Raw genomic sequence first — 18,365 nt, 5'->3', positions numbered from 1 at the left:
GCACAGGTTATGAAATATTATTTTCATTTACAGATGAAGAGTAACATATAGGTTCTAATGAAAGTCAATCAAATCGTCTAAATGATGTACATTTTACGCAGCAATATGGATGGGATGACACAATGACTTGGTCACGAGTCATGTCAATGGTTTATAGCCTATTATCATTATGGAATTTGAGACTATATCCCTTATGTGAAAGAAAACATACTAAACGACTTTAACTAATGTACACTTATGGACTATACAGTTTTACGCACACTCCTCCAATGAGTTTTACAGATTTACGCATTCGTCAAATATATATATATATATTTTTTAAATGACAACAATTGGTTTGAAATATATCCGAGCACATATAGCTTGCTATCAATACTCATAAAACCTTACACAGTGCCCCTGTGGCTTAAGCGAAAGCGCACTACGGTATCTCCTGTGCCATAATGGTCCAGACCTCTTGGCAGACTCAGTAGTAGCCTAAAACTTTGATACAGGGAAGCTGCACGGGGGTTCACTTCCAGCAAAGGCCTGAGAGACAGGATTATAATCTATGGCATTAATTTATAGCAACAATTGAATATATTCCTTACTTTATACATTGTAATAAATCACTGAGAAGTCAAGCATGCCACAAGAGGGTGATATTGTACAAGTATTAGTAGCCTGATTGTGTGCGCACAATTTACCTCCACAACCTAGTCGACACAGCTGCTAATTGCTGTTGAGTGTGTATTAAAAATATAATTACGTCCTACAAGCTACAGCCGCCATTAGAAAGTGGAGTCAAACAGGCAACAATTTCAACGATGACCCATGGACAATCTCGAGTAGAACGATGGCAAGAAGGTGTAGTCATCCAGGTCCGACCATTCATGGCTTTGAGACCTTAAATCGATTTTGCATTTAGTTAAAATTACTGCACAATGTGGTGTGGTGCAACATTTGATGCCCAGTTTGATAGCGTAGTGCACATTTCGTGCAGAGAGAGAAGCCGACCAATGCTGTCGCTGCCTTCCAAGCTTCAAGTTCAAATCATTGGACGCATATGCAGCGGTTTGAAGCCGATAAGGAGATTGAATAGAAAGGAGAGGCGGCACATATAGTAATTTCGGTTAACAATCCGTGTGGATGTATGACACTTCTTTATTGAAATCAACCGTAGGGGAAAGTGTCAAAGAGAAAACGAGGATGTGATTTCCCACTGGGTGAATTTGATATTCATGGGGGTAAACTCACCCAGTCCTACTTTTCCAAGAGCCCTCTTGAAGGTACGTATCCCACGCATCCACAATATTTTATGATATGTATTTTTCAGGGAATTGTGTGGGAAATTGGCTATAGGCGCAGGCTACGTTTAAATAATGGTGTATTAAGCAGAAATGCGCTCATGTGTAGGGAATTTTCGGAGTCCTATTTCCAAGGGTGACAACTATTTCGCCCTCTATTTCCCCATCCCGGTTATCATTTCTCCTTGACCTTTTATGTTCACATTTCAATAGTCTGATTATTTAATATATGCCCTTACTAATTCAAGAAAGGTGGGTTATAGTAGAATGGGGGTTAAACGTCCCTGGTATGGCCAACTTCACCCTCACATTCCCAAATACGGTGATTAAATGGACACATTTTTTATTTAGAATAACTTTTTCTCAAAGAATAACCTATATGACTATATTACACATAATCAGGTTATTTCCAAACGTAAAATATAATAACAAAATGTAAAGTAGAATTGTTATGTGTTGGTTGTAATACCCCCCCCTTCTAAATCCGCTGTGGAGGGAGGTAGGGTTTACAGGGTCGAGTCCAATGATACCTGGGCTAGAGCGACATGCTTGCCACGTTCCATGCTTGAGCTAAATGCTACATTGCCACGTTCCTTATAGGCTACTTGGGCTAGAGCGACATGCTTGACATAAGGTTACAGACACCTTTCCCCACTTTGTCTTAAAAATATGAAAAGATGTGTCATAAAGATCTGATTGAAGTTTTCGGAATCAGCACTGTACTTATATAAGCGGCAGCCACTGTCAAAAAGCATAAGCTACAATGCTAGCATTTTGCAGCATCTGTAAAAAGCAAATTGTATGTGAGAGATGAACGGGATGATATAGTAGTGTGCTGCTCTGTCAGAGAAATAATCACATGCCACCTTGAATCTGGATCAGGCAGGACTGAGGCAGCACACATGCACAGGACAGATGGAGATGTGGACTACAGCAAATAACATCAGTCCTTTGTGCATTCAACCTAGAGCCACTTAATCTATTTATACAATGCCTAGTCAAAGTCTACACACCCCTTGCAGTCTACACATTTTGCTGCCTTATAATTATAATTAAACACAACCTACTCCACATTTTGAAAGTGAAAAAAATTATAGAGCATTTTCCAAATTACTTATCTACACAGAACAAAAATATAAGCGAGGTCCTGGGCTGGCATGGTTACACGTGGTCTGCGGTTGTGAGGCCGGTTGGACGTACTGCCAAATTCTCTAAAAGAACGGCTTATGGTAGAGAAATGAACATTAAATTCTCTGGCAACAGCCCTGGTGGACATTCCTACAGTCAGCATGCTTTTATTTCAGCTCATGAAGTATGAGACAAACACTTTACATCTTGCGTTTGTATCTTTTGTGCCATTAACTTAATCTGGCTTTAATTCCAGTTTCTCTACAAGCTATACTGAAGAAAAATATATTTCCTTCAAATGTTGATATTTGCTTCCATACACAATTCAATATTACTTTTGCAATACAGTAAATAGCCTTATAACTTTGACAAGTTAACAAATTATATATTCGATTCACGTCTCCAAGTAAACCAAAAATAAAAATTAAAGATTAGGATTAACCCAGTGGCTCAGATGAAACTATCCAAGCATTAGATACATATCTTTTAAATGTTGATATTTGGTTACGTTGTCAACTAAACAAAATTCAATATTACTTTTGTAATACAGTAAATAGCCAAAAGTTAAGGCAATCAAAGAAACTAATGTGACAGTATCTATTCAACCTTAAAATGAGTAACACATACATGGCCACATTGAGGTTTTCTAACCATAAATTTATTTTTATGTAATCATAGAAGGTGTGCATGTTCAACATAGCATATTAAGTTCGCACGTCTGTGGAAATCTTCACAATTGCTGTAATAATCTGTGCAGAATCTTGAACAGCATTGATCACTTGCACTATGTACTTTTAATGCAGTCTCATCTCAACTGCAATCCAGGTCATTTGGTTGTGCTATTAGATTAATGGTTGAAAGCGCAGTGATAACACATTGTGAATTCAACAAACCTCTGGCTGTCCTTTTTGAGTGGGTGTATAAAAGTTTGAAATCTCATTGATCAACGTCTCAACCAAATATGACCCAAAGGTCCATGTTGTCCGGTGTGTAGCTACTGCTGCATAGGTGGTAACAGAGGGAAAAATGCTAAGTCACTGTGAAAATAGTAGGCCTCTCAATTCTTTCCTTTGCCATCTGGTATTTTTAGGCTGCCTCTGATGGAAAATAAAACACTGAAATCCTCTCCCTATTTTCTCTCCCTATAGCACATGGGAAAGATCTGTGTAGGGGAGTACAGGAGTATGGCTGACCGTCTGGACTATTTCAGCGAAGCTCGGTCCAGACAAGAATCGGCTTCCTAGCCGTCACTTCTCGACCAGAGCCTAAGCCCCTCTCAGACACACTCCTGCTTCACCAGCTCCCTGAAATCAATGCTACATTATTTATATCATGGGATGCGTCAAATCCAAGAAGAGCGATCCGACCCAGTACGCCAACTCGGTGGAGAAGGTGGACGGCAAGCTTGGGAAGCGATGGGGCGAGAATGCGCTGCTGGTCCACTCGGAGACGGGGTCAGGGAAAGACTCTTCCCGGGTGGACCCCATCCTGCTGGAGTATGCCCAGCGGCTGTCGGAAGAGATTGTGGCACGGGCAGTGCAGCAGTGGCTGGAGGTGGACAGCCGCTACAGTGACATCCCCTACATTGAGTGTGACGTGCCATGAGGGGTGAGGGGGGGGGGCAGAGGCAGAGGCAGTGCAAGAGGCATTTCTGTTCTGGGATTCACCTTGACCCTCTGGGGAGAGGAGGACAAATGGATGCCCAGAAGACAGGAGACCAGACAGCACTCAGATTCAGGGTGAAACAAAACACTACGAACATGCACCAGCTGGAGATGACAAGATGTTGATCCCAATCTATGGTCCAAAGCCATTTTTCTGTTTAATTAATACATACTTGGATGTTGTAACTCATCTGGTGACATTTTGACCTTGACTAACAGACAAAGACCTTGGCTACTCCTCTCATATTCAATCTAGACCATGTGCTTCCCTCCATCGTTAGCTAGATGATGAGAGTTGGGGTGTGTTTGGTTAAACCGGCTTGGGAGCCAATAAAGCAGGAGAGTATCATTGATTCCTGCTTTGAAAATTACCGGTTCTGCCTTTCAGTAAAAGTATACCGTTTTTTTTGCTTGACGCGTGCCATCCTGGGGCCAAATTTCAGGTCCTATGTAGGAAGTTATTAATAGGCCCCTCAAGTGGCCAGTGTTTTTCACTTAAAACGTTTGCTGGGGTCAGCAGGTACACACCTCCCTCTCCATCTGTCTTCCCAGACAGAAGCTCCCAGTTTAGGGTTATTGGATAATGGCATCCCAGGGGGCCTGTGGTCCACATCCACCAACAAAGGAAACTCATTCTTCAAACTACCCATTAAGTAGGTCCGGGACGATACCAGTATCGCGATATTCGTTAGTATCATGGCAAGGAAACAAAACATGAAGCGAATTTAACTTCAGCCCTGATGTTGGAAACAAAAATCATTATGTTGTCATCCAGAGTCATATTCATTGATTTTCCAAGCTATAGCACACAATATTTTACATACAGCAGGTTTTTAAAGGACCAAAGAGCTTTGTGTTTTAATTTTTGCCATGGAAAGAATATCGCGATACTGGTATCGTCCCGGCCCTACCATTAAGCAGGTCTGACCACGAGCTGCAGCAACCAAGGACCTGACTACGGTCACTTTGACAAAATGATGCTCTAGGAATGTTTTACAGAGGTTCAGCGTCCTCCCATTTTGTGAATTTGAATGCCAATGACAATAGGACATTCCTGAGGGCTGGCTAGGTCCGCATGCCATGAGTAAATTAGGACGGATTCACACACTTTTACCGGGACTTTGCTTCTAGGCACAAAAAGAGTGTTGGGTTCACAAATACCTTTTTGTTTTGGCCAAAATGTCTAGGGCCAAGCACCCTGGTTGTTTACGTACTGTACTCTATCCAATGATGAACTACTGCCATCTGCCCCATAGAATTTACAGCACAAATATGCAACTCTAAAAGGCCATGCTATTTTTATTAAGAGCAAATGGCTTCTTAATAGTATGATGCTATTTTAACAGGCCAAAGACACACATACTCACAACAGAGAGTTGAGTTGTTTGGAATAGGGGACCATAACTGCCAAAGTCCTTAATGAATGCTAATACAAGCACAGTATGTTTGATGGGCTTTCTTATGACGTTTATTTGATAGAAGGCGATATCAGTGAGTCTTAGTCATCGCACGTCAGTTCCCACACTACCACAAAACGATGTTCAAGAAGCTTTAAAAGGTGCATTAGTCTAGGCTGGGCAACATGGTACATTTCCAGAGTGTTGATTAGGGTGCTATTGTATACACCACAAAGAACAAGTGGACATTATTTCACTGGAAAATCGAGTTTTGGTGACGTTTGGCATGTGTATCTCAAGTGAGAATTCAGCTGCCAGGGCATTCGGTATGCTCAGCAAACAATGTGGTGGTGTGCTTTAAATGCGACACCAAAAAATCCATTACAGTTAAAAGCAACAAATACTGTTTATAACGACATTTGCACTAATCTGGGTTAAGAGATTAATCTCTTGAACCATCCCAAAAATTCTGTCAACAAATTTAAAAGCCTGTCGAATGCCTCCCAGTCGAAACAGTTTGCGCGTATATTACAACAACTTTTGGTGACGTTATTCTTTGTTTTGGCTGTTTTTTTTTTTTTTTTGTCTGTTCGCGCACACAAACATTTTTCTTGAGGCAAGTTGTAGTTCGGTAGCCCAAGTATATGCCCCTTCGTCGGTGGTTGGTCAACAGTACTACTCCTAGTAGCAGTGGGAACTATAAACAGGATTCTTCAATTAAGTCTCTCTCAATGAGAGATGACAAATGTTCATGCACATTTTCTCACTTGAGAAATACTGCACCAAACATCTTAGATGTAAAATTACTAAGACCTCCTCAGCAAAAATGCCAACATTAATTACTAATAATTCTTGATTTATCTTCGATTAATTCTGACTCTTTTGAGGAAGTGTTATTGGCTAAGTTGTTGCTATGGCATATCAAGAGGGACAAACCGTAATATTGCTGCTTGTTTCTTGTTTTTCCAGCGAAGGTCTTTTTAAGGGAGTTTAACCTAGTTTGCGGGCCCATTTAGCGGTGACCCAATTTTTTTCCCATACTGAATTCCAAAATCTAAGAACTGGGAGCTGGAGGGTTTAGAAACAGATCACTGTTATCACTGCTTCAGCTAAATGTTTTAACAACTTATAGATAAAGCTGCAAAAAACAATTCATTCAAAAGTTGATTTCCATCAAGCTTGATTTTGACTCCAATAAATTGGTTGATAAAAGTAATGTTTTACTATGCAGAAGACAGCTAGCACTACAGTATATACTGTATACAATGTATTCGGAAAGTATTCAGACCCCTTGACCTTTTCCACATTTTCTTACATTACAGCCTTATTCTAAAATGGATTCAATTGTTTTTTCCCCCTCAATCTACACACAATACCCCATAATGACAAAGCAAAAACAGGTTTTTAGTCTCGAGTCTTCTTGGGTATGACGCTACAAGCTTGGCCCACCTGTATTTGGGGAGTTTCTCCCATTCTTCTCTGCAGATCCTCCCAAACTCTCAGGTTGGATGGGGAGCATCGATGCACAACTATGTTCAGGTCTCTCTCCAGAGTTTTTCCAACGCCATTCCTGCGTTGTCTTGGCTGTGTGCTTAGGGTAGTTGTCCTGTTGGAAGGTGAACCTTCACCCCAGTCTGAGGTCCTGTGTGCTGTGGAGCAGGTTTTCATCAAGGATTTCTCTGTACTTTACTCCATTCATCTTTCCCTCAATTCTGACTAGTCTCCCAGTCCCTGCCCCTGAAAAACATCCCCACAGCATGATACTGCCACCCCCAAAGAGTTCAATCTTGGTTTTCATCAGACCAGAGAATCTTGTTTCTCATGGTCTGAGTCCTTTAGGTGCCTTTAGGCAAACATGTGCCTTTTACTGAGGAGTGACTTTGGCCACTCTACCATAAAGGCCTGATTGGAGGAGTGCTGCAGAGATGGTTGTGCTTCTGGAAGGTTCTCCTATCTCCACAGAGGAGCTCTGTCAGAGTGACCACCGGGTTCTTGGTCACCGCCCTTCTCCCCCGATTGCTCATTTTGGCCGGGCGGGCGGCCAGCTCTAGGAAGATTCTTGGTGGTTCCAAACTTCTTCCATTTAAGAATTATGGAGGCCACTGTGTTCTTGGGGACCTTCAATGCTGCAGACATTTTTTGGTACCCTTCCCCAGATCTGTGCCTTGACACAGTCCTGTCTCGGAGCTCTACGGACAATTCCTTCGACATCATGGCTTGGTTTTTGCTCTGACACGCACTGTCAACTGTGGGACCATATATAGACAGGTGTGTGCCTTTCCAAATCATGTCCAATCAATTGAATTTACCAAAGGTGGACGCCAATCAAGTTGTAGAAATGGAAACAGGATGCACCTGAGCTCAATTTCGAGTTTCATAGCAAAGGGTCTGAATACAGTATTTTGTTTGTTTTATACATTTGCAAAACATTTGATAAACCTGTTTTTGCTTTGCCATTGTGGGGTATTGTGTGTACATTGATGAGGGAAAATAATGTATTTATCCATTTTTAGAGTAAGGCTGTAACGTAACAAAATGTGGAAAAAGTCAAGAGGTCCGAATACTTTCCGAGTGCACTGTATTTCATAATAATAAAACTGTGATAGCCTTCTAAGTTACGTCGAACACAGAAATCCAATGCTTTGGATATGGTCAATGTTGCAGTTCACAATGCTTCCAGCTTGAAATACATACAAGGAATACCAAGGTATGTGCAAACTAGGTATATCTGGATTCTTTCCTTCGAAATATGATGTCAGTATCGGTAACAATGGCGAAATTTCACTTAAGTTACAGTAACATCAGTCTTTTCAGTCAACCCTTTAGTTTGATTATGAAGAAAATGTGTTTTCTGTTGGGAGATCCTAATGCTTCTTTTGCATCATCTGAATCTATATATTTATATAATATTCATTTCACCTGCAGCACTGTACAGGTCTGTAAATAACTAACTGAAAAAAATACATGAATACCAATAAAGCTGAAATCTATGCCTTCTACCATTGATTAAGTGACTTAATCTCTTTTTTGAGAAAGGGCATCGGCAAGGTTAGAACCTGTGACCCTCTATCCCAGTGCATAGTCAACTGCTGTTGAGGCACTTAGAATGTTAATAAATTAGAAATGTGATTAGTGTAGAATGTTGGGTAATGTTGGCGGGAAAAAAGTCGAAACTTGGGTTCGAACTGGAAACCTTGCGGGTCACAACCCGCGTCTGACGTCCCCCATCCACCTCGAACCCCACTAAGCTCTGACCAATGAGCTTTAATCCAACCAATCAATTCGTCCAACTACTTCCGAAATGCTTGGGAAGATCTGGAAACAATCAATTATTTTAATCGTCGACACTTTTAAAGATATGGGCACAATCAGAATGTGGCAAGATCAGGAGAGAGGACACGTTAGCACCTGGTATAAATGGGGCCATTGATCATGAGCATCATCAAAGGTTAATCATCCGATAATGACCCTAACCCTTACTTACACCTTACTGTAGTCTCGCGGTACCAGATCTCAACACTGTATTCTCATTTGAGAATGTCTTGAGAAAAATCGTCTGGAATCAAAGCTACCCTTACTCTAATCTTAAGCAATTTCAATATCCCTATTGCCTAACCTTAACCTTTCGATCTGCTGTCTTCCGTCTGAATTAAATCTAATTATATTTGTCACATGCGCCGAATACAACATGTGTACTTCAGGAAACAGCAGCGGGAGCACCCCCCCCTATCCACATCGACGGGACAGTAATGAAGGTGGAAAGTTTTAAGTTCCTCGGCGTACACATCACTGACAAAGTGAAATGGTCCACCCACACAGACAGCATCGTGAAGAAGGCGCAACAGGCGACAAGCCAAATTTCTTTGGCTGTATCACCGCCTGGTACGGCAACTGCACCGCCCTCAACCGCAAGCCTCTCAAAAGTGTAGTGCGGTCTGCACAACGCATCACCAGGGGCAAACTACCTGCCCTCGAGGACACCTACAGCACCCGATGTCACAGGAAGGCCAAAAAGACAATCAAGGACCTGTAACCTGTTCACCCCGCTATCATCCAGAAGGCGATGTCAGTACAGGTGCATCAAAGCTGGGACCGAGAGACTGAAAAACAGCTTCGATATCAAGGCATCAAACTGTTAAAACAGCCATCACTAACACAGAGAGGCTGCTGCCTACACACAGACTCAAATCACTGGCCACTTTAATAAATTGATTTAATAATGGATCACTAGTCACTTTAAATAACGCCACTTTAATAATGTTTACATATCCTACATTGCTCATCTCATATGTATATAGTGTATTCTATACCATCTATTGCATCTTGCCTATGCCGCACGGCCATCGCACATATATATATGGATGTGCGATTATATTCTTATTCCATCCCCTTACGTTGTGTGTATAAGGTAGTCGTTGTGAATTTGTTAGATTACTTGTTAGATATTACTGCATGGTTGGAACTAAATGTACAAGCATTTCGCTAAACTCACATTAACATCTGCTAACCATGTGTATGTGACCAATAACATTTGATTTGTGTAGCCCTTACCATGAAATGCTTACTTACAAGTTAACCAACAATGCAGTTTTAAGAAAATAAGAGTTAAGAGAATATTTACTAAATAAATGAAAGTAAAAAAAGTTACAATAAAATAACAATAACGAGGCTATGTACAGGGGAGACCGGTACCGAGTCATTGTGCGGGTGTACAGTTTAGTCAAGGTAATTGAGGTAATATGTACTTGTAGGTAGGGGTAAAGTGATTATGCATAGATAATAAACAGTGAGTAGCATCAGTGGTGCAAATAGTCCGGGTAGCCATTTGATTAATTGATTTTAGCAGTCTTATGGCTTGGGGGTAGAAGCTGTTAAGGAGCCTTGGCGCTCTGGTACCGCTTGCCGTGCAGTAGCAGAGAGAACAGTCTACTACTTGGGTGGCTGGAGTCTTTGACAATTATTTGGGCCTTCCTCTGACACCGCCTGGTATAGAGGTCCTGGATGGCAGAAACCTTGGCCCCAGTGATGTTCCGGGGTATACGCGCTACCCTCTGTGGCGCCTTACGGTCAGATGCCGAGCAGTCGCCATACCAGGCGGTGATGCAACTGGTCAGAATGCTTTTGATGGTGCAGCTGTAGAACTTTTTGAGGAATATCCACTAACTAGAGTTGAAACAGATTTGATCATGTGCTCAACCCATTCTTGCCTGTCCAGGGCCAACAGCTCCCTCTGCGCCTGTGTTATGTCCCTGTAACATTAACTGAATCATTAGATTAGCTGATAGACTGTCAGGTCCAGGAGATTTCTAATCGGCCAAATGGATTAATGGATCACACAAATTAGCTTTGATATAGTGACTCAGAAGCTTTAGCAGCTGAACAATACAGGCTTGTACACAAAGCCAATGTTTAACATTCCACTTTATAAATGGAATATACAATCTAAGTGTTAATATATAGTTACATAGGCAGGTACGGTGTAATTATGCTTTTGTCAATGACTTCAAACAATACATCAAATGATCATTTTTACGATGAGGTTTTCATACACATCTTTATCAACATAACTATTATACAACATACTTTTGAAGCTACTAGTTGGGAAATTGGAGTCATTGAATTGTACACCAGAGTGCACAATGAATAGAGAACTGGCCTTTAGCGTACAGTAATACAATGCCAAATGTAACACTGAGTGATCACTCCAGATACATGACAAGGGCAAAAGACATTAAGAAGAATGACACCTGGCTGGTGCCTTTTTGAAGGGCAAATTGTAAACCATAAAATCTCTGACACCAAGAGAATTACTGAGCCTGTGTTCTCCAGGAGAGAGTGTTTATGCTGGTTCATTGTTTACTTAGCAAACTCCATGGCGGGTCATTTAGCTTCTCTGGCCTCATTTCTCTCTGGGAGCCTGTAAGTGCTCTTAACTGTGTGCTGAGTGTTTGAGTGCTGCAAATGGGATTTAATATAACCAATGATTTGAGCTGCGTACAGAGAAATTCAATCAAAGCCACACTGCAGAAAATAATGTAACAGCTCAAGTGCTGCAAAATCCCCCTTTTCATTAAAATACAAATTAGGTAGAAATTACAGTAGGCTGTACATTTTGACATGGTGTTTTCCCAGTGTAGGCTTCCTGCATTGTGTATTTGATTGAATGTATTGGGAAATGTATTGGACAGACTCACACGCACTAGTAAACAGGAAAGTATGACTCAACAAAGGCCATAAAAACCACCTGACAGTACCATCCCAAGTTATGTGATACTTCAAACAGGATAGAACCTCTTCCTTACCCAGCTACTCCACCTACTCACCAAAACAAACATTTGCTTCTTTGCACCACCAACTGTAATGAGAAATATTGCCCTTTGCCAATAATTCTGTACATCAGCACAACAGAGATATTGACTTGCCCAGTTAAATAATGGTTAAAAAAAAATATATATATAATGCATCAGGGATCCCCAACTAATTCAGCCACGTGCCAATTTCTTTCTGGAGCGTATGGACAAAAACCTAATAATTTTGAACCTTGATTACATTTCTTTATTTAAGCATGAGAATGCTTGGGAACAGATTTCCTAATTTAAAATCACTTTATGGTTATTTCCTGGTGACTTTAGTCTTTTTTTGTTTATTTGTGAGGCCAGATATAACCACCCGTGGACTGAAGTTGGCCCCCGGACTGCCTGTTGAAGACCCCTGCTGTACATATTGTCTGACTGACTTTATAACCGGTTTAGTATCCCACTTTAGCCTTTTAGCTTGATGCTAGGAGTTGTCTTACAAACACTTGTGCAGCTTTTGAGAAGTCCTGCTTGAAGAGTCAATTTAATAAAAATAAAAATGCAGGCCCCCTGTTTGCGAGTAACCTAATAGACAGCACTAGAGAGGTTTGGTATGAAGCCCAACTCCTTTTCTAAATGTAGTGTCTTCATATTTATTGACTACTAAATCTGCCGTATCAGTTTGAACTCACATACCCTAATGCCTCATCGTTCACTTTTGCAGAGGATTTCTGATGCCTAGATCATTGCTTGATCCATCGTCCTACGATTTGCAATTCAGCACTACAAACTTTGAGACCAGCTAGCTAGATAATGAAGATGTGTATTAGGAAACATCAATTTAGTAAATCTAGTAGAAACAAACCAAAAAGATTCACTGTGTTATCAACCATCATTGTAGAAAGATAATATACTTTGGATCCATGTTGATAGATGTCATGTAACAATCATTGACACAGTAATATTATAATACACTGGTGAGGTCATAGTCTCTCTGCCCCCACAGAAATGGGCACGGCACTGGGGTGTGGTCTTACCAAAGTCCTGCTGTTGTGAGAGGCCACTGAGTGACTGGCATGCCATGTCTGATGGTCCTTTCCCTGTCTCCTTTCCAACTGTATGACCACTAATAGGTGAATATGATGGCTTATTTCAACCATAAAACTCAAGGAGAACATGAATTATATTGAGTTGACATGAAAGAAAGGATACGAGGGCCGGAAACTAATTTAGGCAACTTGGACACCTCCTATGAAAAGACCTCATGAGTGGGAGGTTGTGGAGGACCAAAGTAGTATCCCTTGATCTAATCTATGGGGTTGTCCTTAGAGCTTGAGGTCATGCTCCCCCAGTGGCAGGAAGTAGTCATCCGCACTCTGTTCTGAGACCTCCTCCAGTGTGGATGGTCTCCACTTGGGGCTGTGGTGCTTGTCAACCAGCACTAGGCACACAAAACAATCAATTGCATACTGCCAGAAACATCCTAATACACAGAAAAGAGGGATGTAGAGCAGTTTTTGCCAACTACTACTCAACATTGTACAGAAATAAGGGTTTTGCAGGAGTCAAACACCTTACCGGCCTTCACACCCTCGTAGAAGTCACTGCCCTTCTGCAAAACAACACAAATAAAAACTCATGACACACATACCTGTTTTAAACTAATAAGACCAGGAGAAGGGTGCATAGCTGCTGAGGGGCGATCCTATTCAAAACCCAGTAAATTAGTAAATTGCATTTCCTTTAGATGGAAAAACTTTAAATTGCTAAGAAAAGAGAAAAAAATGGGGAAGAGGAGGTAGTATTAAGGGCCTGGGGACTTTTGGCACATACCACCATGCAGGCTTGATTGGGTCTGCACTCCATCACCAGAACCTCCTACAAACTCTTGGCGCTTCCCTCCTGAAGCTGCTCGAAGGTTATCTTCAGCGATGTGGGAGACATCTTGGCTAGGGTCTGTGAAATTTACAAACACAAAAAACCTGGTTAGCTGTAGCCTAGTTTGTTATGACCATAAAGTATTCATCATTAACTTTATGGTCAATACACTGGAAATTATTTCATGTGATATTGTGAATAGCCTATACCATTGTAGTCACCCACAATTACTAGCTTTGCATTGATATGTGCAAATCACATTTTATTTGTTACATGCTTTGTAAACAACAGGTGTAGACTAACAGTGAAACCCTTACATACGGGCCCTTCCCAACAACGCAGGGAGAAAGAAAATACCCACACCATATATATATATATTGTTGGGAAGGGCCCGTATGTAAGGGTTTCACTGTTAGTCTACACCTAGTCTACACATATATATAGATATATATATATATATATATATATAGATATATATATATATATATATATATAGATAGATAGATAGATAGATAGATAGATAGATAGATAGATATACTGCTCAAAAAAATAAAGGGAACACTTAAACAACACAATGTAACTCCAAGTCAATCACACTTCTGTGAAATCAAACTGTCCACTTAGGAAGCAACACTGATTGACAATAAATTTCACATGCTGTTGTGCAAAAGGAATAGACAACAGATGGAAATTGTAGGCAAAATGCAAGACACCCCCAATAAAGGAGTGGTTCTGCAGGTGGGGACCACAGACCACTTCTCAGTTCCTATGCTTCCTGGCTGATGTTTTGGTCACTTTTGAATGCTGGCGGTGCTTTCACTGTAGTGGTAGCATGAGACGGAGTCTACAACCCACACAAGTGCCTCAGGTAGTGCAGCTCATCCAGGATGGCACATCAATGCGAGCTGTGGCAAGAAGGTTTGATGTGTCTGTCAGCGTAGTGTCCAGAGCATGGAGGCGCTACCAGGAGACAGGCCAGTACATCAGGAGACGTGGAGGAGGCCGTAGGAGGGCAACAACCCAGCAGCAGGACCGCTACCTCCGCCTTTGTGCAAGGAGGAGCAGGAGGAGCACTGCCAGAGCCCTGCAAAATGACCTCCAGCAGGCCACAAATGTGCATGTGTCTGCTCAAACGGTCAGAAAAAGACTCCATGAGGGTGGTATGAGGGCCCGATGTCCACAGGTGGGGGTTGTGCTTACAGCCCAACACCGTGCAGGACGTTTGGCATTTGCCAGAGAACACCAAGATTGGCAAATTCGCCACTGGCGCCCTGTGCTCTTCACAGATGAAAGCAGGTTCACACTGAGCACATGTGACAGACGTGACAGAGTCTGGAGATGCCGTGGAGAACGTTCTGCTGCCTGCAACATCCTCCAGCATGACCGGTTTGGCAGTGGGTCAGTCATGGTGTGGGGTGGCATTTCTTTGGGGGGCCGCACAGCCCTCCATGTGCTCGCCAGAGGTAGCCTGACTGCCATTAGGTACCGAGATGAGATCCTCAGACCCCTTGTGAGACCATATGCTGGTGCGGTTGGCCCTGGGTTCCTCCTAATGCAAGACAATGCTAGACCTCATGTGGCTGGAGTGTGTCAGCAGTTCCTGCAAGAGGAAGGCATTGATGCTATGGACTGGCCCGCCCGTTCCCCAGACCTGAATCCAATTGAGCACATCTGGGACATCATGTCTCGCTCCATCCACCAACGCCACGTTGCACCACAGACTGTCCAGGAGTTGGCGGATGCTTTAGTCCAGGTCTGGGAGGAGATCCCTCAGGAGACCATCCGCCACCTCATCAGGAGCATGCCCAGGCGTTGTAGGGAGGTCGTACAGGCACGTGGAGGCCACACAGACTACTGAGCCTCATTTCGACTTGTTTTAAGGACATTACATCAAAGTTGGATCAGCCTGTAGTGTGGTTTTCCACTTTAATTTTGAGTGTGACTCCAAATCCAGACCTCCATGGGTTGATAAATGGATTTCCATTGATTATTTTTGTGTGATTCTGTTGTCAGCGCATTCAACTATGTAAAGAAAAAAGTATTTAATAAGATTATTTCTTTCATTCAGATCTAGGATGTGTTGTTTAAGTGTTCCCTTTATTTTTTTGAGCAGTGTGTGTATATATATATATATATATATATACACACACACAAGCACACACAATGAAGCACTTACTCACTCACTTGGAGTTGTGAGGGGCTGCACATGTAATTCACAGCCCTAACCCTCTATCTATAACTGCCCTTTCCCTAATTTCCCACACACCAACATCTGAACTCATCACTTAGTGTATGTCGGCAACTGAATGTAAATTATTATTATTATTTTTGTATTTTACCCCATTTTTCTCCCCAATTTCGTGATATCCAATTGCAATCTAATTACGATCTTGTCTTATCGCTGTATCTCCCCAACAGGCTCGGGAGAGGTGAAGGTCGAGTCATGCGTTCTCTGAAACATGACCCGCCAAACCACGCTTCTTAACACCCGCCCACTTAACCCAGAAGCCAGCCGCACCAATGTGTCGGAGGAAACACAGTTCAACTGATGACCAGGGTCAGCCTGCAGTCGCCCGGCCCGCCACAAGTAGTCACTAGAACACGATGAGCCAAGTAAAGCCCCCCCCCCGGCCAAACCCTCCCCTAACCCGGACGACGCTTTGCCAGTTGTGCACCGCCCTATGGGACTCCCGGTCACAGCCGGTTGTGACACAGCCTGGGATCAAACCAGGGTCTGTAGTGACGCCTCAAGCACTGCGATGCAGTGCCTTAGAGCGCTGCCCCACTCGGGAGGCCCCATGTGCACATTTTTTAAAGCAATGTTACTACTCAATGAAAAAAATATTTTCATTTAACATACACATTCTTGGCACGGGACCAATGTTATAATCCCCAGTGTGCAGGTGGGATTTACATCCACTAAGAATATGTGTGTTAGTGAAACAACCAAGGACAAGTGTCAAAAATAGCCCACATTTTCACAACAGCTTTTCATAAAAAACACATACGGTAGACAGGTCCATGTGTACTCGATGATAAGAGTGTATATAAATAGCGACTAGCGGTGATCTCTCTCTCTGCTCAAAAGTACCGAGTGCTGCAGGCCTCGACTATTAGCAGTGCACCAATGCTAAATATAACAGAGCACTTGGTAGAGCAGTGTGCTTCAATGCTGGTTCTGGAGACACACATGGTGGGCTGGCTTTCGTTCCAGCCCAGTACTAAAACATCTGACAACTGTAATCATCAAGCCCTTGATTAGTTGAATCAGGTGTGATATTATTTAGAGCTGGGCTGAAACAACAGCCTGCACACCCTGTGGATACCTAGACTACTGCCTTCAGGCTACCAAGGGGCAACTAACAGAGAGAATCTAATAACAGTTGACCTACTATGACTCAGGCTTGTTTACTGCTTCAAGGACTGTGGTAACGCCACGGTTCAATGCCTTCTAGGCCAGAGAGGCTGTGACTCTGTCACGCATGGACACATATTATTGTAGTCATAGAGGAAAGTCATCAGTGCTGGAGAAATGTACTGTAACTGGTTGTATGGGAGGGAAGGAACTCAACTTGCTCTGCCAGTGTGTTATTACAGTAAATATGGCTATGCTCTCTAAGAGCCAGGGTTCAATTGGAGTGTGTGTATGCGCACACAAACAAGCGTGCAGGTGCATAAGCCAGCACTGAAACAAGGACAGTGTTGGCAGGAATCAATCAGTTTGGGTGTGCACGAGACACCACACTGGTTTTTAACAGTCATGAACAGTCAAAATCATGCAATTGGATACTTACACTACATGACCAAAAGTATGTGGGACACCTGCTCGTCGAAGATCTCATTCCAAAATCATGGGCATTAAAATGGAGTTGGTCCCCCTTTGCTGCTACAACTGCCTCCACTCTTCTGGGAAGGCTTTCCACTAGATGTTGGAACATTGCTGCGAGGACTTGCTTCCATTCAGCCACAAGAACATTATTGAGGTCAGGCACTGATGTTGGGCGATTAGGCCTGGCTCGCAGTCGGCGTTCCAATTCATCCCAAAGGTGTTTGATGGGGTTGAGGTCAGGGCTCTCTGCAAGCCAATCAAGTTCTTGACAAACCATTTCTGTATGGACTTCGCTTTGTGCACGGGGGCATTGTTATGCTGAAACAGGAAAGGGCCTTCCCCAAACTGTTGCCACAAAGTTGGAAGCACAGAATCATCTAGAATGTCATTGTATGCTGTAGCATTAAGATTTCCCTTCACTGGAACTCAGGGGCCTAGTCCAAACCATGAAAAACAGCCCCAGACCATTATTTCTCCTCCACCAAACTTTACCGTTCACACTACGCAGGTAGTGTTCTCCTGGCATCCGCCAAACCCAGATTCATCCATCGGACTGCCAGATGGTGAATCGTGATTCATCACTCCAGAGAACGCATTTCCACAGCTCCAGAGTTCAATGGTGGCGAGCTTTACACCACTCCAGCCGACACTTGGCATTGCGCATGGTGATCTTAGGCTTGTGTGCAACTGCTCGGCCATGGAAACCCATTTCATGAAGCTCCCGACAAACAGTTCTTGTGCTGACGTTGCTTCGAGAAGTAGTTTGGAACTCAGTAGTGAGCGTTGCAACCGAGGACAAATAATTTTTACATGCTATGCACTTCAGCACTCAGAGGTCTCATTCTGTGAGCTTGTGTGGCCTACCACGTCGTGGCGGAGCAATTGTT

At 42.7% G+C, this 18,365-nt stretch overlaps 1 protein-coding gene and 1 long non-coding RNA gene across 2 annotated transcripts; one reads left to right on the top strand and one right to left on the bottom strand.

Annotated features, from left to right (window-relative positions):
• The first annotated feature begins 707 nt into the window (after window positions 1-707).
• Window positions 708-8,481, top strand: LOC145862550 (A-kinase anchoring protein 19-like). The gene is made up of 2 exons (XM_082966969.1): window positions 708-1,268; window positions 3,563-8,481. The coding sequence occupies exon 2, from the start codon at window positions 3,747-3,749 to the stop codon at window positions 4,017-4,019; it is 273 nt and encodes a 90-aa protein (XP_082823095.1). The 5' UTR covers window positions 708-1,268; window positions 3,563-3,746; the 3' UTR covers window positions 4,020-8,481.
• A 1,225-nt stretch (window positions 8,482-9,706) lies between these two features.
• Window positions 9,707-13,858, bottom strand: LOC106581732 (uncharacterized). Its single transcript, XR_006761214.2, has 3 exons — window positions 13,605-13,858; window positions 13,350-13,383; window positions 9,707-13,212 (listed from the first exon to the last, which is right to left on the bottom strand). It is a non-coding gene; the product is annotated as an uncharacterized LOC106581732 (long non-coding RNA).
• Window positions 13,859-18,365: the final 4,507 nt, after the last annotated feature.

The sequence above is a fragment of the Salmo salar genome, chromosome 21, assembly GCF_965601325.2.
Source record: "Salmo salar chromosome 21, fSalSal1, whole genome shotgun sequence".
In the NCBI taxonomy this organism is placed as follows: Eukaryota; Metazoa; Chordata; class Actinopteri; order Salmoniformes; family Salmonidae; genus Salmo; species Salmo salar.
The sequence above is the reverse complement of the archived record's forward strand: the minus strand, read 5'-3'. Positions and strand labels throughout refer to the sequence as shown.